This window comes from Macrosteles quadrilineatus, unplaced genomic scaffold (assembly GCF_028750875.1).
Source record: "Macrosteles quadrilineatus isolate MER2022 unplaced genomic scaffold, UCM_ALF_1.0 Scaffold_7__1_contigs__length_78375512, whole genome shotgun sequence".
NCBI classification, from domain to species: Eukaryota; Metazoa; Arthropoda; class Insecta; order Hemiptera; family Cicadellidae; genus Macrosteles; species Macrosteles quadrilineatus.
Window position 1 is genome coordinate 46,227,512 of NW_026542600.1, and position 21,765 is coordinate 46,249,276.

General features: G+C 33.1%; 1 protein-coding gene across 2 annotated transcripts in view; it reads right to left on the minus strand.

The window, feature by feature from the left end:
- Window positions 1-6,830: 6,830 nt before the first annotated feature.
- LOC128997902 (cytosolic 10-formyltetrahydrofolate dehydrogenase-like) overlaps window positions 6,831-21,765 on the minus strand; it is a 70,057-nt gene continuing 55,122 nt past the window's right edge. For both annotated transcript variants that reach the window (XM_054423708.1, XM_054423709.1), the window contains exons 13-15: window positions 17,150-17,400; window positions 10,453-10,652; window positions 6,831-9,678 (exon numbers count right to left, since the gene is read on the minus strand). In XM_054423708.1, the coding sequence (XP_054279683.1) occupies window positions 9,623-9,678; window positions 10,453-10,652; window positions 17,150-17,400 (507 nt within the window). In that variant the 3' untranslated portion in view covers window positions 6,831-9,622. The remainder of the gene's footprint in view (window positions 9,679-10,452; window positions 10,653-17,149; window positions 17,401-21,765) is intronic.

The window sequence follows — 21,765 nt, forward strand, 5'->3', positions numbered from 1 at the left end:
GCGAACATTTTTAAAAACGCATTAAAACATTTTGGACCAAGACAACAAAACTAATGCCTACTAGTTTCCTTTTTAAAAAAGCTTTCTGCTAACAAGTTATATTGTGCTGATTGAGAAATTCTATTGACAGGTTTCATATTAAACATATACGGATATTTAAAAACAAACATAATCAAACAGTATACGTGCAATTGATTGAAGATTAAAAGCTTTACTTGTTCAAAAAGATAGCTTACTCTATCAGATTTGTTTAAACCAAAAACTGTCCTCAGTGCAGGTCTTTGGTTCATGATGACAGGTTGTAAGGCCCGTCGCCCACTATACGATTTCGGTCGTACGACACTGTTTCGGAACGACAACATTCCAATAGTGAACCATTGGATCTTATGAGCGCTCGCCCACGACGTATGTCGTGCGTTCTCCCCAGTAGTCCTATACCTATATATATACTTTTTACAATTAACTCATACTTCTTTGATTACATAGATGGGATTTTAGTGGACAAAAGTGTATTTATGATGAGATCCTGAAATTTTGAGAGTTGATAGAGCAGCATTTGTTTAGACATCTTTAAGTATAGTGTTCTTAGGTAGTGTGAATTATTACCTTTGTTTTTTTTTATATTTATCTTATCTTAATGGACTGATTCCAATAACTAGAAAGCCCAATCAAAATTCAAGTATTTAATAATGTTTATCTTACACCATTTATTATTTTCTTATACTTACTAAACTTTAATTTAAAACCATTTCACATTTTCTAAAAATGTAATTCACATTTCTTGGTTTACTCAATGTCATTCCTTTGAATGGTATAAATTTAAAATGTTGTATGTACAGCACATATATATATATATATTTATAGTATGTTATACATACAATATGATTTGTCGCAAAAACACATTTGAAAACTTTGAATTATGTGGCTCTAATATAAAAACCCGTTTTTTAAAAGGAACAAGTTATTCTATTTTTAACCTGAAAATTAACTGATTTATTTCATGTTTATTATATTCTTTTTAGATCTGGCCATCTTGACAATATGTCACACAGAATAATGTTTGACCTATTATTTATGATAAAACATATTAACTGATGGATTCATTTTTATAGATAAATTATAGATATTTATTGTACTAGCTTCCACAATGATAGAAATGAATGTGATTCATTGTGAATATTGTGATCCCTCCGTCCCAAGTATTGCTTATTAACAATGCAACATCACCAAGCATTTATGTGATGAGGACATCACTCAGTAAAAAAATGAGGTAATCTGTGAATCCCAAAAACTTCTAGAGCTTCATTAACGACCATCTCGAGTCATTCTAACCGGTTTGCCATTCTGGTTTGTTATGTATTTATCCAAGCTCTGTTTCACGATCAAACATTTTTTTACTGCTTTGCTAATGTTAGTTATTGTTAGTATGTACACCGTTACACATTAAGTTTACCCGTCACTCTGTATCCTCTCTTCACACCTTAATATTATGTGTGCACCTAATACACGCTAGAACTGGGCTCTGTTCCCTGATTATTCTATGCACTGTTGTACAACATGTAATAAAACTCAGTTATTTTGTGCCAACATTTGTAGTTTTCTATTCCTTTTCATGGTAATCAGTACAGTAGTTAAATATTTTTTACTATATATTTCACCAAAGACAAGATAAGATACAGTATTATTGAGGGATAAAAAGTTGTTTTTTAAAGAACCAACCTCTAAGATTGACTGAAATATACTATTTTTAACGTGTTTGTAAGTACAGAATATTACCCAATAAAATTGTGTTTTATTTAGTGTTTACGCTTACACCATCCTTGATTAAATGATTATTAATGTCTAAATACCGGTATGCCTTTTGACTTCAAATTAAATTTTTGCTAGCACTGATTCTATGAATTTTATACTATAATAAATCAGTAGAGCCCTCTCGCTAAGATTCTAAAGGTAATACATTCTTAACTCAGCCCCACTACATGTAATTTACTTGTGGTGCGCATATTCATTCGTAATATTTTAAATAAAAATAAAAACTTGAAATTTCATTCTGGAATGTGCACTAACTGTAGTTTAAAGGATTTTTTAAAAAATGTATTAGTTTCCTAGGTATAGTACTTTTCATGATCAGAAGACTTCTTATTTTGTTAAATTAAATCCATTAAAAGTGAAAGATTAACTGTACAAATTTCCACTGACTTTTGCAGTGCAGTAGTGTCTCTTTAGTCCCAACTATCTGGGACCAAACCCTGTTTGGATTAGTGGAAGTTTGGATTTTGGAATAAGCAGATGATGTACACGGTTTTGCTCTGACCGCAGAAACGATGATGATGTCATTGCAACCAAGGAAGATGATGTTGTTTCCATAATTACTTCAGATTAGATTCTTACTAACATTTAAAAATTATAAAAGTTGTTGAACTTAAGTTCAGAATTGGCAGATTTTTCCAGATTTTCAAAATAGCGGGGTTAGGAATAGTGGGACTTAACTGTATGATAATTTCACCTCATATGCATTGCGTGATTGCCTTTACACATAAGAGTAAAAATTTTGAAACACGTTTTTATGTCCCTGGCCTTTTACTTCGTAGATACTGAATATGTAGTTTATATATATGTTATTTTTATGTTTTAATATTTTTTGGGACGGGGGCAACATGTTACACACAATTATTTGGCTTTAAATAGGTTCTAGGTATTTTTTTTTTTTTTTTTGTATTTTTAAAGTCTTGAAACTCATGACCGTCACGTGTCCCTAGGGTACATTTTGCAACTTTCATGCTGTTTTTAGAATAATTATTCATGCCGAACGAAATATATCATGTCATATTTTTATTACATCAATAGTTATTAAACTTACGAAAAAGGAGCATATGATAATTTTGTTTTCATTGTAAACTGACTACCATGACTAAATAGGTCTGTCCCTTGATTTGACGTCACGACCATTAGGGAAAAATTTGCAACTTTGGAGCACGACAGTGGCAAGCCTGGCGTCGATGGAGTCAGTTGGTTTTAGAGACTAGTTTGGGGTGTACGTCAGGATTGTAGTGCCGGTAGTTTCGAGTTGAAAGGAGGAATTACAAGATTAATAAAGGCAAGTTTGTGTTTTTTGTAACTTTGGTGTGTCCGTGACAACCAAATCATAGTCATATTACCATTCATCGTAGTCATTTGATGAAGTAGACATGGTGTTAATTTTTGTTTATAAGATATTTCAATTGCTAGATTAACCTAGAAGTCCACTTTGTATCCTCGAACATGAGGTGCAGGGCTACCGCCAGAACAGAGCCAAATAACACGTAATGTCACGACCAAAGTTTCACGACCATCGCAGGTTTTTTTTTTCACGACCAATCCAGCCTTATGGATTATACTGTGTTTGGTCGTGACAATAACTTAAATATCATTGTAAATTGAACAGGGAACACATATTTTTATTATAACTAACAGTATAATTGAAGGATTGTTTAGAAAGATTCAGATTATTCCAGACAATTCACGACCGTACGTACCGCTGGTCCCTGACCATCACGTTTATGATTTCTATCATATAAATTTCAAAAATTAAAATATCATATTTCAATGCTTTATACACAAAAGAAGCACACCTCTATAAAAATATAACAATTTTTCGGGTCTCAGGTTATTTCAGAAAAAGTTAAAGTTATTTATTAAAGTTTTTTCAGAGTTATACGAACTTAAAAAGATTTTATTGGCTTTTTTTTAGTTTTTTTTATTTTTTCTAGAAAGACCAAATATACCAAAAGCTTAGTGAGCTGTTTATTGTATAATGGCCCTAAAAGTAAATTAATTTATAGCACAAAACATAGTTATTAAAACAATATTAACTGTTTTTAATATTCAGTTTTATGTCCGTGATGGTCGTGACAAAATTTCAAGTTTTTCCATCAAAGATGCTCTATTAATAAAAAATCACCAAAGATATTGCTAAATATCTTTACCATGTTACCATGGACATTTTATGAACTTCAAATGTAATACAAGCGAAAGGCACAGATACCGTTTGTACTTATGAAGTTTTGAACTAAACATGAAATAAACAAAGAGGAGGTACAACTTTAAGTATAGTATTAAAAGAATTGGGTAACAAAGTAAAACAGACAGGTGTTTAGAATAATATCACGATGAGTTATTGTTGAACATAAGTTAATTATACTAGTATAAAAACAAAATAAAACAAAACATCTATCTGTAGTAAGGCTTTTATAATTAATATACTTGCTGTCAATTAGTAAGTACATTAGGTAAAAGATTCCCTAACACACATAAAAGAAGTCCTACTAAACACACATAACAGATACAGATTTAAAATGACTAGTTGTGATAAACAACACAATACAATTTGAGCAACCATACATTGTACCAATATGTTTATAAAAAATATAACTAATTTATCATGTGTGTTACAATTAGGTGAGATTGTGTTATTCAAAATATTTAGAACTATGTTAAACCACTATTAATGATATCATTTAATTTGTGACCTGGATAAGGGTAGCTATTAAAATCCTAATTATAATTATGTATTTGTGTGCCAAGTGTGGGTTCATAAACAAAGTCTAAAATGACAGATTAACTTCATTTCAAAACATTTCCTAAAAATAAAAGCCATTTGATCCCAAGTAAACAAAATTACTTATGAACAAATAATGTACTATCAACTTCGACTAAATCAATACCACATCAAATTTAACATTTGGGATTCAAGTATTTCCATAAATATATAAAATAAAATCACAGTTTATGGAATGCATAGGTTTAAAGGAAAAAACCTCATTGTAAAAATTAAATTTTGATAGAATGGCTATTGGTTGGAGGTTGTTATTAAAAATAAAAATTGGAAAAAACACATACCTTAGATTTTTTAAGTGCATAACAAGGAAAGTCATATGTATCATTGAAATTTTCATGACAAAAACACTTTTATTTGTTATAATACAAAAATCCCTTGCAAAACCATTCATGACCGAGCACTTACATTTAGTCCTTATTTATGCATGTTAGGATGGGAGGCCGTTCTTTATGTTGATTCGGGACTGTATTAAGTCCTTTGAAGGTAGATTAGATTAGGAAGGTAAAGTTTTGGTTCTTTTGTAACCTAAACTTTACCTTCCTAATCTACCTACCTTCAAAGGACTTAATACAGTCACGAATTAACATAAACGACGACCTCCCATCCAAACATGCCTCTTCTGGCATCAAAAGGAATTTGCTAAGAGTTAGAAGTTTGTTAGGTTACGTTAGATTATGTTTTAACAGATGAGGACCAGTTTTTTTTTAGTTGAGTGCACCATGTATTTTAGGCCTTTTTCCCCTTAAAATAATTTCCCTCAGATCAGGATTTCCCCCACCCAAAAACCCCAATCCCCACCAGTCCCCTAGATGGTAAGGGGTTAGGGTGGGTTAAAAATGATATCCCAATATTTATTTTAGTTGCAATATACAATTTAGGTCTTATTTAAGCATTTTAGTCAAATTTACTTAAAAATCTCATGTGGCCGTAATCTAGAAATTTACCAAATCTTGTGTATATACCACAGTACAAAAATTAGAGTTAAACCCTAACAAGAGGAAACTAACAATAAAGTTCATACTCAGGGTCCCCACTCTAACTTGTAAGTTGAATCAAGGGTTTTCAGAGTCATATTTGCTTATTTTTTACGTTGATGGCTTGGGCCAGGTACAAGCAGATTTAAGGTGGCATCACACCATAAAAAAGTCTTTTGATAAGCAAATAAGGCATTATTAATAGGTGAGATGGCAGTGATGTTGCCTCATACAGTCAACAACCGTCAGCCCGATTCCATGTGGTTCGGATTCCAGACGTTAAGATACTGAATAAAAAACAAACCAGTTTAAAATTACTAGGAAGGATTATTTAATTATTCACAGAAAAATTTTGAAAGATTAATTCAATGGTTTTCTTCATTATAGCAATAATTATAAATTATTTCAAAATTTATCTAAATATTAAAAGATAAAATTTTGAAGATCTAAAAATTCAAAAAGTTTTGTTTGAAGAATTTTGTTATTCGTTGACAGGAATTCAAGTACATTAAATTGAACACGGATGCTGTATGCAGAGTTTACACGATCAAAGATCACCATATAACCATGATAGCAGGAGATGATCTTTATTGCCGTGATCACGAGAGTTGCCTATGCTGTTGCCTTGATCGTTGATCGCATGGGACAGTTCTAGTATTGAATACAAAGTCACAAAATATTTACGATCGATAATTTCACCAGTATCAAAAGTAATCGGACTACGGGCTAGGAGAAGGGCTCTGTTTGGTCTAAAGCAGCCAGGTGAGGAACCAGACGCTAACATTGGGCAAAAGCTCCTGCACCTAGTTAGGGACATAGGCTTACCCAGTTAGTGGCAAGCAGGATGCACAATAAGCTTCGGTTGACGTGCTTGGACCATGAGTCCACCCTCTTACAATCAATCAATCAATCAGAATCAGAATTGGCCCATCTTTATTCAAGAACTAAACTCCAAATTCCACAGTTCAATCCAGGTTTTTTCAGTTGCAAAATTCACAGCTCGTTTTCAAATTTTTTCACAGTGATTGTGGGTACCCTGATACAGTGATACAGTATAAGTACTTTAAAGAGGAAACAAAAACACAAACATTAAATAAAACACAATAAATAAAGCCATATTCAATACAGAGTGATAAAATCAATATCACACATTTTAAAAAGCTGTAATTAATTATTAAATAAAACATAACAGAACCAGATGTTTTTACATTATTCTAAAGAGAATATAGAACGTTTCTATTACAAAACAGCAAATTCTCCAAAATCACAAAACTTTAATGGCTGAAATGGTACAGAAAATGTTCACCTTAGGTGAGACTTTCTCAGAAGTATGAAAAGTGGCTTCTTCACCAAAAACAACCTTTGAGATAAACGATTTGTCTCTTTCTACTGAGAATGTGGATGGAGTTGAGATCGGGTTATTATGAGTCAGGAAGCAGACATATTGAACATTTGCGAGCTTGTTTATGTGATAAAAACTTTTTGTAACTCTTTATTATCATGTGTAAGAATTGGTGGTTCTTTGATCAAACACAGATTTTTAAAATTGTGCTGCCTACTCTTTTTTAATCACCCTGTATATAATATAATGCTAATAAAACACACGACTATGAATCATAAATTAATGCATCTCACTTAAAAGAATTATTTTACACTTAAGTAACAAAAATACAATAACAACTGTTAAAAATTATAATAGATTTAAACATTTAAAGTAACTGATAATATATTATTGAGCGGAGCGAAGCTCTTATACTACACTTCTGCTTTTGTTTACAAATACTCCTCCTGAACAGCTGAAGCGATCTGCACAAAATTTAGCACAGTCATAGTAACCAACCTACCATTGGCTTTGGATACTGAAAAGTGAAAATAGACATTCTATCTATGCAAACCAAATATATCATTGAAATTGGATACGGCAAGTAGACATGTAATTTATAAGAACCAGATGAAACTTAGACTTTGGTTTCTGAAAGTAGACAATTTATTTACGTAAACCAGTCTTATAATTGACTTCGGGTATTGTTAATAGACATTACTCCATTAATGTGAACCAAATACACCATTGACATTGTATACTGCAAGTATACATGCCATTTACGAGAAACAGATGTAGCATTGCCTTTAGAAAAGTATTGGATTAATATGCTAGCTCCGCTCAATATTGCAAGCAGGAAACTGCATTGTACGTACACCTATTTTACCCTGATCCTTTTATTAACAATAAAATAAAATGAATAACTACACTAGATCATAGTACATTCATAAAGCTTAAAACATTATTACAATTATTATGTTTCTTTCCAAAACATTTATTTTATAAATAATCAAATTTGAATTTAATTACTTAGTTTGCAGCTAAGCTTAGTGTATTTAAAGTACCACTACCAGGGGATGGAGCATTGCTCGAGGTGTTTCATTTGTTCAAGAGGCTAAAAAAATAAAATTTAGAAGCCTACAAATATTTTTAGTTTTGCTACGATTAATTAAGTTGTAAAGTCAATTTGTTTTCGGTAGACATCATTATTAATTTACCTTACAAACCTTTTCATGTGGATGAGCAATCTATATTGAAAATTTCTACAATAAACTTCAATATATACATAACATCTGTTGACCGTTATTGCGTTAGTCACTGGGATAGCAGAACGTCACAACTAATTACGAGATCGTGGAACGACACATAAATTCCGTAGGCGCATTGTTGAAAACTAAAAAAACATCCAGCGTCTCCGGAGATACAGCGCACGATGTATTGTTTGCCCAGTTAGTATGGCTCAGGATCTAACCGTGGTAGGCTAGTAAGCATTAGTATTGTGTTTCTAATACCAGTCTATAATTGTGGTGTAGGTTGGTAGTGAATTCCCCTGTAAAATCCCTGTAAGCTTAGAAATCAACCTGTCCCGTTTTTCTCCCTCCAATTGGCAATACAGTGGAACCTGGCAGGGCTGCTATATGTGAGTGTTTCAGCAAACTAGTGACTCTAGTCGTAACGCAGCATATAAGCGCACATTATTTGCTATTCGACAGACCGAAATATTTGAAAGCCAATTGCCCGGCAATCGGGCTCGTTCGATACACCAGGGCTACGCCTGCCATTGATGGGACGCAGCGAATGTGTTAAAGGCACTTTGTTTTTATCAGTAAATAATATTAATAAACATTGCCAAAGATCTATTATTAAATCAATATTTATCAATGTAATGAAGCTTAACAACAATCTAAATATAAATACAGAATTAATACATTGTTTTAGAGTGTTAAGAATTGAGGGTCAACTAAAGTGCATTTTATTCAGATCTTCTGAAAATCATAGTTTTAAGTAATTTCATACAGCTAGGCCTACTTATTAACTACTTTTTTTACTATTTTTTCTAATGCCATTTGCATAATTTATGTTTTTTGTAAGGGAAGGTCAAAACTAGACTCTATTAAAACTAGATTTTGAAACTGGTATCTGTTACTAAAAAGCATCATTAATTAATATCTAAATAACAAAAGAAAGGAAAGTAAGCCCAGAAGCATTTCTCAGAATCAAACCAGTAATCAAGGCAATTGTTATACCTACTCTGTCCGAATTGCATGGATAAACCATAAAATTTCTGATCACTGCGTTTGTGTTTGTACTAACCAGCTGTATGTGGCTCTTCTGTTACATTTATCTCCAAGCAGTGACGGACCCGAAAAATATGTGTAAACTAAGTCTCCAAAATAGCAGTTTTATACCATTTCTTTGTCCAAAGTTAGTGTGACAAATTATTTTACGCAATGTGTATGCACTACTGTATTACATGCAGTTAAAAACATATGTATATGTATGCTCCAAGGGGGGGGCGGTTGCCCCCTTCCCCCCCCCCTCTAGATCCGCCACTGTATCCAAGACTATTTGATATTTTATCCTTTGACTTCAACCTCAAAGGTTATTCGTTGCAGCAATGTTCCACATGTAGTTTAATACATTAGCTTAGAAAACATATCTAAAAATATTTAAGTCCTCATAAGTTGCAATGTTGAGATTTCATTATAGTAATTTTTTCAGCCGGTACTACTAGTACTCCACGGTAATACACTTGACTTTTGTGTACTCATTCAAGGCTTCCTCTCCTAAACAAAAGGAAACATATGTCAGAAGTATTGTAAAAAATTGAACATAAACTTTTCACCATTCAAAACTAGAATACATTTTAGTAACAACCAAATTAAAACTGTAACAAACTATCAAACTATATTTCTAAATATATTGCAAAATAGAAGACATCGCTCAGCTTGAGACCTGGAGGGTTATAAAGTGAAGATCGGCTAGTGGAGATTCCTTTTGAGTGTAAGAAATCACTCAGTTCTTTTGACATGAAAACAGAACCTTGGTTGGAGTGGACAAAAGCAGGCATACCAACCAGGTAGCTCTGCAGGTTCTAAGTAAAAACTCACTCCTATTACATTTAGTAAAATTACAAAACTTAAAATGATTTTTAGCCCTTTTTTGCAATATAGCTTAAATTTAAAAATAAAATTAGTACAGAGCTATATGATCGTATTTAGAACGTATTTTTAACAACCTGGGATTTCTTGAATAATTAGCGAGCAACTGTAGACTTCTGCATAATATTTTGAGATGGTTTAGATCTGTCGTAGAAAGACCAAAAACATTTCCCTTTGGAGTAGCTGACATCTTGAAAACCCATGTTAATTGTAAATTGACGACATGAGACACACTCAGAAGATGACATTTTTTTAAATCATAAAATTTGTAATATCGTTTGTTTAATTTTTATCAAATACTCTCTATTTTTAACAGGTGTGTTTTAAAATAACCTTTAATAGACAGAAGATTTTTAAAAATTGATTCCTTTTCCTCCAAGAAAGTTGTATGTTACATACCAAGATCTTTCCCGAAGCCAGATTGTTTGAAGCCACCAAAGGGAGCAGCCACATCAGTCTTGTTGTAAGTGTTGATGAAGACTGATCCAGCCTCAATCCTCTCAGCAAAGTTTAAAGCACGATTGATGTCCCTTGTAAATATGCCTGATGCCAGGCCATACTCTATGCTGTTCAATCTCTTAATTAAGGAATCCATATCACTGTGAAAAAAAAATAAAATAAACTATGATCACCTCTGTTAAATACCTTATAACATAACTAACTTTGAAATAAAGATTTATTATTAAATCCTACAGTTAAAACTAGAGTCTACAAAATATTTTTTGGAAAAGTAGCATTATTTTTTAGAAAGTTTGAAACAGAAAATAAATTTATATTCATTTGTACAATGCATAAAGGCAATATTTTTAATTTGTTAACAAATTTTAACATATTTTACTTCAAGGTTAGTTTTGTTCAAGGAAAGGGTCTAAGTCAGGATTTTGAATTATTTTAGTAAGGAGGATAGTAGCTAGCTTACCTTGAAGAAGTGTAGGTAGGCCATAGAACATAGAGAAGAGACACTATAAACACAATATTTCGCCCCCTGAGGGACTTTAATAAGTGTAGAGAAAGTGGTTAACTCTTTACAACTTTTTCTACTCTTGACAAAGTCTTCCAGGGGACAAAATATTGTTTGATGGCCTACCTACACTTCAAAGTAAGCTAGCTGCTGGGGCTATAGAATACAGGGGCTGGCTCACGTCTTTGCTGTAGCAATTGCCGACATGGTCCCGTTCCCCCCTCCCTGTGACGTCACTGCGAGGACAGTCGAGCCGATTGCCATTACGCGGCCAGCAAAAATCTTGCTATTTTACACGCTTCCCTACCTTTGTACGATTATATTTTTAATATGAATCTTACATCGTTTTATTCTGCACTAATTGGAGAATTTAAATATCTAAACAGTTTTTAGTTTGAGACAAGTCAATTGGTTTTATAGTTAAGCAACAAACGTAGAGGAGCTAGAATAATGAAAAGTCACTGAGACTGTGTTGCTCTAAATAGTTCAGTCCGCAAGGGTTCCCAAATTTCCAAGGGTCAATTGAAATTTGTTTTTACCTAAACACGGTCGCGAGAGTTTTTGTTTGTAGGAGAAGGCTCAGAACTCCATCCAGACTCGAAGCTCAAAGGTTTATTCTGTAAGGCTCATCATCACCAACTCCTACCTTCTGGGTGTCAGGGGAGCAACCCTGGTTCCTCAAAACAAACAAAATTGAAAGTCAACGTCGAGCGATTGTACTGTGATCACTAACTTCTAACAAAGTCGATCAATTGGTACTAGGTTGTAAGGGAGCGCCCTAGTTGCCAAAACGACTGAAGGTGAGAGTTGACTTCAAGCGATTGTACCTTGATTCCTAACTCCTAACAAAGTTGATCAACTGGTACTGGGTTGTAAGGGAGCACCCTAGTTGCCAAAACAATAGAAGGTGAGAGTTGACTTCAAGCGATTGTACCTTGATTCCTAACTCCTAACAAAGTTGATCAACTGGTACTGGGTTGTAAGGGAGCACCCTAGTTGCCAAAACGACAGAAGGTGAGAGTTGACTTCAAGCGATTGTACCTTGATTCCTAACTCCTAACAAAGTTGATCAACTGGTACTGGGTTGTAAGGGAGCGCCCTAGTTGCCAAAACGACAGAAGGTGAGAGTTGACAATTTACATCAAGTGATTGTGTCCCGATCGCTGTCGGCGAATAAAGTTGATGAAGCGGTACAGGGTGTCACGGGAGCAACCCTGGTTCCCAAAACACTTAAAACTGAGGGTTAACGTCGATTGTGTTTTGATCGCCAATGGCGAATAAGGTCGATGAACTGGCACTGGGTGTTAGGAACCAATTCTTTCTTGACCTTTGTACTCTCTCCACCACACACACAGACCCACCGCAGCTCAGACACAGTCCACTGCCGTTCATCATTACGATTACATCATCCAGCATTACGCTTACCACAATAATTATAAACTCTAAACTAGTAACTTTTATTTGCCCTAGCAAAGATTTTATCGAAAGGAATCTTTATTTTACTGATTATTTTGTGAGAGATACTTTTTAGTTTGTGTTCTTTAAACTTTTAATAAGTGACAGTGCAAGTGTACAATACTGGACAGGATAGAGACGCCATCATGGCCGACCAACAGCAATGAAGATGGGGTACCCCAGCCAGACGCCGCCGATCTACACCTCCACAATATCAACGAAGGTCGGTGAAAGCATTTTTCTATCTCAAAAACCATTAAAAATCAGTATAAATCATATTTCTATTTGCCATAGATTTCATATTAACTATCTAACAAAACAATTTAATAATTTTTTGTTCTGACTCAATCATGATCGATCAACAACATTGGTTCTTGGAACCTGATTTCATTGCCTTCTACTAGCCTGAGAAAGAAATCAAATATTTTACTTTATTAATGTCATTACATTAATACATTTGATTATTATTATCACGTATATTTCAGGGTTTGGTATCTGATTTGTACTCTGATTGTGATTGTGGTAAAAACTTTGTCGGCACTGCATCATCCCTGAAAAGGGGGTTTTGAAGATTTTAAGAATTCCAATAAATAAATAAAAATAATCCTCTCTCCTTGTTTAATATTTCTATAATTCTGAAAAAGGTCAACAAAATATGAATAAGGTGGGTCTCTTTTTTAAACGTTACATCACTAAGCGAGGAATATTTTTATTTTTGGGTTTGGAACAAACTTTCAGCGAGAAAACTATAGTCAATCAGTTCTTCCACATTAATTAAGTTAGCATTTTTACACACTTCCAACAGTTAATTGAAAAATTGTCTCAAAAGACAATTGTTACAAATGATCACTGGCGGGCAATTTTTCCCGCTTACCTCAAAATATTTTAGGTACAGTATAACTAGTACACAAACTAGCGTATTAAAAATTCCATTTACTATTTTGAACCAATAAATTATTTATTTTACTAAAATAAAACCATTACACATTCCTAGAAGCAGAGACTCAATTAAGTGTATTTAGAGAGCATAACAAGGAGTAGGCAGTAGGCCTATACCAAAAAAAAGGTAAGTAATATTTCAAGCCTATACCCTATACTCTACTCAATTTTTAAGATAATAATTTTTTACAATAATATCAAAAATAATGTATTCTTAGCCTTTAATATAATAGACTAACATTTTTTGAATATCATGCTACAAACAACATGGTGTGGGCATGAGCGATGGAACGATGGAATGTGAAGTAGTGTCACTCGCGACTTCGTGATGAATAATAAACAACCTGATGGGTTTATTGAGATTTTTCAGACTAGTTATGGAAATAGAACTATGAATAAAAAATTTTCTCGCTCAAAGTTTGTTCCTATCTAAAAATAAAAAATAAATTTTCCCTTAGTGACTTTTTGAAGTTCACAAGTTTGTAATACTTAGCATTTTTTCGCTTAAACAAATTATTGTTGATCATAACTAAAATAATTTTTGACCATCAGACTCTGTAGTTTATGCAGATTACAACGATATAAGTTTCATACGGACAATTGAATTGTGTAAATGTAGGGAAGCGTGTTAACTAGCAGTATGTATATGGGCCGCACACTAGCTTGACCTGTGGAGTCCGTGCGGTGACGTTACAGCCACACGGCAGTGGAACCACTTTACTCGTCGATGTGCCCCGGCCCCCTTAAAATAGCCCCTGCTAGCAAGCACACGCTATAACAAATTACCAACTCCATAAAGCTACATATGTCACCATACTCCTATGACAAATTACGCAATGTGTATGCACTACTGTATTACATGCAGTTAAAAACATATGTATATGTATGCTCCAGGGGGGGGGGCGGTTGCCCCCTTCCCCCCCCCTCTAGATCCGCCACTGTATCCAAGACTATTAACAACAATCTAAATAGTCAACTGTTAAACTCCAGTTGACAAGGATATACTCCAGTTGTAAGGGTATTATTTACCTTATAATAATAAGGTAAATGTCCAAATGTAGGGACATATGACGGGTAAAAAAGTTGGAAATTTTTAACTGATTTTATGAAAATTTCTATCTTGAATTGGATGTTGAAAAACTAAGTTTTCAATTGATTTCTTATGGAAAACATGTTTTATTTTTCAACAAAATTCATAAAAAAAACGACAACACATTTTAAAAGGTAATTTGCCTTTGTTGATCTTTTTTATAAGATTTTGATGTGTGGAGTGATTCGTCGTTGTTGTTAGGTGAAGTGGCTTATTATGATAGTAATCCTCTTTATTCTACAATTCATCATTTTAATCTTCAAATTAAATCACTTACTTAATCCTCAAGCTGTTTGGTCTTTTAAAACCAGGTATACAATAGATATGTGGTGAAATTTAGTCCAAATAGGGTTTGGGTCATATTGCTTCAGTTATTCAGAATGTTAGGTGTTATGAATAACTTCTAAGCTTTGTAGTCCAATACTTCTTGAAAAGGATATTTTGTAGTCTAATACTACTTTAAGAAAATAATGTTTACTTGCTTAAGAATATTGTCACTTGGATATAATTAGTCTCTAGGAAAATAACAGTTATGAAATCCATACACCACTTTACTCACTTTACTCACTTATATTAATGGTACAGATTAAGCACATAACTTTAGAAACACACACATATTATAAGGAACACACTTTAACCACAAATGCAAATTGTGAACAACAACATGCAAACAAAGAAAAAATTATGATATAACAATACAACAATCAGCTGTTAAATTATCAACACAAGTTTCATATGATTGGATTATGCATATCGGCAAACTTACCGGTTACTGCCATAAATCTTTTAAAAAATCAAACATTCATAATTATTTACAAATCTACATGAATTAAGCTTTCCATTGACCTATTATTTAATCAAATCTGTCAAGTAGAACTGTAGATTCAGTTCTACAAAGCATAACAAAAACATTTATAATTAGTATTTTCTATTGGCAAATTTATTTATTTCATACTATACTATTGACGTTTGGTCAAAAAACACTTTTTACCTTCCCCCTTGCAGCAAACCTAAGCACTCATTAAATCTAATGCTATTTAAATTGGGAATAAATATGTCTTATTTATGGAAATATTTTAGTAAAAATGTAATCAGACAAGTGGAAATTCGCTTAGTCTGCAGGTTTGCTGCGGCGAGGGTATTTTCCTCTTTCACTACAAATGTTTAATAAAATAAAACTTTCATAATTAATTATTTGCAAATCTACACAAATTAGGCTTTTTATTTAACAACACATTTATTGACAAAATTGATCCAGTAGAACTGTAAATTTAGTTGTACAAAGTTTAAAAAAATATCTCTAACTCAGTATTTCCTCCCCACTATAAATTCGGAGGGTGATTAGCTATTTTGCAAATAACTTTTAAATGTTGTGGAAATCGAGCAAAGTGGAAGGGTATATTCTATAAGAGAATATCATTTATTTATTTCTTACAAATTAGTAGGCTACTATGCATTTCTTGAAAAAAAAAACAAAAAAGGCAGCCATAAGTTGCCTAAAATAAAATTTAAAAAACTAAGTTTTCAATTGATTTCTTATGGAAAACATGTTTTATTTTTCAACAAAATTCATAAAAAAAACGAACTTTCATAATTATTTGCCAATGTACACGAATTAGCTTTCTAGAGACCCATTAGTTAACGAAATCAATCCAGTAGAAGTCTAGATTTGGTTGTACAAAGTTTAACAAAAATATCTCTAATTCAGTATTTTCTAACAACTGTAAATTTGGAATCGCTTAGTTTATTTGCCGATAGCTTTTAAATTGTCAGAAAGTCGACCAAAGTGGATGTGATATTTTGAAAGAAAATAAACTTTCCTACAAATTAATACTATGTATTTCTTGAAAATACTTAAAAGGCTGCCAAAAGTTGGCTACGAATTGAAACTTGAAAACAAAAACTTGGAAAAGCAGTTTTTAATGTATTTATTTTATTTTTACTTCTTCACCACAAATATTTAATTAAGTCACACATTTATAATTATTAGCAAATCTACATGAGTTAAGCTGTCCAGTGACCCATTAATTGACAAAATCGGCCCAGTAGAAGTCTAGATTTAGCTGTCCAAATGTTAACAAAAATATCACTCAGTAACTCAGTACCTATTTTCTCACTACTATAAATTCGGAGGTTGCATAGCTTTTTTGCAAATAACTTTTTAATGGTGAGGAGATCGACCAAAGTGGAAGGTGATATTCTAAAAGAGAAGACAATTTCCTACAATTTGATACCGTGCATTTTTTTTAAATACTCAAAAAGGCAGCCAAAATTTGTATCAAAATAAAAAATGTGAAAACCCCCGTTTCCAATGTATTTCTTATGTAAAACATGTTTAAAATTTTGTTTACCATAAATCATGTCAAAAACTCACTTTCCAGTTTCAGTGGAACTCTAGATTTAGTTGTACAACGATTTTTAAAACTGAATTATAAATAAGTAGATATATAATGGATAAATATTAAATGTTTTTTGTCTTATTTATGTCCACCAATGAATTAGATCTATCATCATTACAATGTAATTTAATGTCATAAAAGTTTATACATTGTCTTTCACAATTTTGAAGGATAAATTAAAGACATGAAAAGACAAAGGCGAATAACATATAACATAAGCAGCATAAGGTAAAAAGTAAGCTGAATTTCTACCTGCTTGAAAACTTAGAAACAGCCATAATAGGGCCAAAGGCTTCCTCATTGGCAATAAACATATGATCTTCAACATCACTAAAGATGGTAGGCTGAAAGAAGTAGCCTGGTCGATCACAACGCTTCCCTCCAAAAACTAGTTTTGCTCCCTCCTTTTCTGCAGCTCTGCAGTATTTCTCAAGCTTTTCCAAGTGAGCCAAATGATTCTGAGGTCCATGCTGAGTGTTACGGTTTAGTGGATCTCCCACTACCTAATCATTTAAAGGGGAAAATAATAAAACTTATCTGTATTGGATAGAATGTATTTTTTTACAATATCCGATTTTAACAAACAAGGTCTAATTTGGTTTGGAACTAAATTCTCTATCTTTTTTTATCTGAAAAACAATTGTCTTAATATTATCGGTTTTCATGAAATTTTGGCATTAAAGAATTTAAATTGCTGCCATATTGAAACGGCTTGAGATATTGTAACAAAACTTTGTGAGCTCTTTTTACCTACTAAAATATACATTTATACCAATTTTGAAATTTCTATCTTGAAAAATGCCCAAGATATAAAATAATTCTTAAAAAACACAAATAGGCCGACAATTAGAAATCTAGGCATTTTAGACCCATACTCATAGGCATTTTATGTTTGTCTTAGCCCAAGGAACAAGTCTACAAAATATGTCCAGACAATTTGGAGACACCCTGTATATTGAGTAGGGTTGGAAGACACTCTTTATAATATCTATACAGGGTGTTAAAAAAAGGTGGGGACATATTTTACCAAGTGGTTCCTTAGGTCAAAATAAAGAGAAAATCAAGAATAAAATTCTTTCCAAAGTCGCTTCGTTAATCAGATATCCGCCATTTTGTATTTTTTACATAAACATTTTTATCTTATAATATTTTCAACCGATCTTTATGAAACTTGTTATGTATGTTAAGGTAGAAGAGACTCGTGTGAGGAAAAAAAATTATTTTGATTAAACCCAAAATTTCAAAATGGCAGCCATTTAAAGTTTGTAAACCTAAAATTACTCAAAAATGGCTGATTTTATGAAAAAATGTCAACAACATTTTTATTTAGCATTTTTAATCATCAAACGATACCAAGTTTAAAAAGATTGATAAATAAATAGCTGAAATATTAAGATTTTTAGTTGTAAAATGGGGTAGAATAAGCTAGGCAGAAGCTGGTTTGCCCCCATTTTACAACTAAAAATCGTAATATTTCAGCTATTTTTTATTCAATATTTTTGAACTTGGTATTGTTTCATAGATAAATAAAAATGATAAATAAAAGTGTTCTTAAAATTTTTTCATAAAATCAGTCATTCTTGAGTAATTTAGGTTTACAAATTTTAAATGGCCGCCATTTTGAAATTTTAGGTCGAATCAAAATGTTTTCTTTTTCTAACTTTTTTCAATTGATCTTTATGAAACTTTGTAACGGGTCAAAAACTACCGTGGGGTAATATCCAAAATAATCAACTCATCCTAAATACGTTGATTTGTTTCACGAAAAGGCAGCGACGAACGCTGGACCTAATGACGTCATATGGAGGGGATGACATAGTTCTCAACCCCGACGCCAGAGGCGGTAGGAGAGAACCGCTCAAGTAGCGCCCCGGGGCAGTCAGTCATCCTTCAAGTACCATTTCCAGTACCATTTAATATAATTATTTGAAGTTATATTTCGTATTTCATCGATTACGCATGTTCAAGGCAGGATTCTACGCACACGAGTAAGTGTAGATTCTATCTTACACAAAGCTTTGGTGGTTACCAAGCATTATAACCGTTTTATTATTTCAATTTGTGTTATAAACACCACGTTGTATCGACCGATTAAAATTAGTAATTATATAAAATGGTAATGGCAAATAAATAAATAGAGCATTAACGCGTGGCTCAACACTTACCAGTGTTTGTATCGTCTTGTGATTTTAATATCGGCTATTGCCAGATATTGGTTTGTAGGAAAGGTTTCGTGGTTGAAGGACGACTGACTGCCTCGGGGCGCTACTTAAGCGGTTCTCTCCTACCGCCCCTGGCGTCGGGGTTGAGAACTACGTCATCCCCTCCATATGACGTCACAAGGTCCAGCGTTCGTCGCTGCCTTTTCGTGAAACAAATCAACGTATTTAGGATGAGTGTGAAATATTACCCAATGGTAATTTTTGACCCGTTACAAAGTTCCATAAAGATCAATTGAAAAAATTAAAAGATAAACATTTTTATGCAAAAAATGGCGGATATCTGGTTAACCAAGCTATTATGGAAAAACTGTATTCTTGATTTTCCCTTTATTTTGACCCAAGGAGTCACTAGGTAAAATAAAAATATGTCCCCACCTTTTTTAACACCCTGTATCATAGCACCAATATGTATAATCGTAATCGTGGAATTATTTAATATGAAAACTAGGTATAATCGAGATATGCATTTTATGGTGCATAATGTAAGCTGTAACTCACTAAAACCTTAGTGAAAATAATTAGGTTGAAGATTCATTTTAGCTTGAAGCCGATTTTGAAAGACATAAATGTGAATTTATACATCCACCACCACAAAATTATGCAAGAGAATATGTTTGACATTTGACGACTGAAGAGAAGATTTGAAAATGGAGTTTTAACCCCGAAACTATAGTCATCCACGACAATAGAGGACTGATTGACGACAGGTTAGTAACCTCATTTTATGTCATAAATGTGATGCTTGAGTTTGTTATAAAAAATATTACTTCTGGCCTAGTGTTGAAACAATAACATCACTCCATACAATCATGCTATAATTGTCGTCAAGTACCACCATCAAGTTGTACCTACCTCTAGTTGTACCTCATAGACCTAGGGACAGCTAGTCATAGGTACAACTAGACGTAGGTACAACTAGATGTAGGTACAAGTTGACGGTGGCATACCCAACACGTTGTACCTGCAGATTTTTAAGAGGTACAACTAGACGTGTATGCCACTGACAATTAGTGTCACCTAGCTTGTACGGATGCGAACAGTTGTACCTATGTCTAGTTGTACCTACGTCTAGTTTTTCCTACGACTAGTTGTACCTACATCTAGTTCTACGACAGTTGCCTACGAATAGTTGTACCTACGCGTTGTTGGCGTCCATATAGTCTAGTTGTATCTATCCTTCAATTCGGTACCCTGTTTAATTGGTTACAGCACGAGTACTTTCAAATGATACCCTTAATTAGATCAGAAACTGCAGTGTTCCCAGTCAATTGAGTAGGATTGACAAATATGTTTCACCGCAATACGATGTTTTAACTGTTTACAAAAATTAATTGGAGGCTGAAAGCTACGCATTGCTGTCCAGGGTCAAAATGCCAGCTGTCGTCGTCATTAGGGGATCGAGCAGGTCCTTACGACCCTAGGGCCGAAAATCAGATGTTTGCTTATTTACTTAAAAACATTAATATAGCCTATATTAAATATACAAGCAGAATATCCATATGAATTGCAACACACTTTTTTAATTGCCACCGCTGCCTAGCAACTATTTATTTTTTTTTTTGCTAATTCCTTTAAATATTTCTTCACATAACCTTAAAGTGTTAGTTGTGTTGATTAGTGTGCATTTATTGTATACTAGAAGTATACTACAGACTCCTCTATTTTCACCCAACACTGTAAATAAAACATGTGATTGGAATGTTTTCCATTTGTTTTGATTTTCTGTTTATATTTCGTTGTTATTTTGTCACCAGCATAGCAACCCCAATGCTAATTAAGATCCATGTTAATTTTTTTAAATTTAAAATTAATTTTTGATGTTTATTTTTTAGCCTATTTTAATTTACGAGAAAGGGATTCTGTAGATCGACAGGAAAACATTTTTCTAACCATATGCGTAGATTTTCCCTGCGGTGAAAAAAACAAAAAACCTTTTCTGAGATGAGAGAAAAGGTTTTAAAGAAACATGCTTGCCTATTAATTGAGTGGAGTGAAGCGAAGCTCTTATACTACACTCCTGCTTTTGTTTTACAAATACTCCTCCTGAACCGCAGAAGCAATCTGCACAAAATTTAGCACAGTCATAGTAACCAACCATGGGAAGGTATAAATCTGAATTGGTACAAATCGGACCACAGGACTTATCCCTACGTGAATTTAAACATTTGGAAATTCAACATGGGCCTTATGGGTTAATTGGTTGCTATGACATTCTTTGCCAGAAAACAATAAAAAGGTAAACAAGAGCCGCAACATATGTTAGTCAACGAATCATCTAAATGGCACGTTACACAGGGGTGCCCATCCCCCCCTAGACTCATGACGCACCCCCTCCCCAGTTGAGCACCAGCCCCCCCCCCCCACCATAAATGAGGTGCACAACCAATGTAAAACATTATTCCCCCGCCCAGTATTATTTGTAAAACTAAAAGAAGATTTATAGATTCATAGATTTTTTTTATTCAAAATTCAAACCCAGGTAATTATATAAATAAATACTAATAACTATATAAATAACTATATAAATAAAGTTAGAGTTTTGTCTGTACATTGCTCAGAATTATACATATTTTGGGTTATTTTTACGTTTTATACATTAAAGACATTGAAACATGTCTTATCTCAATTTATGTCTGTCTTCAGTAT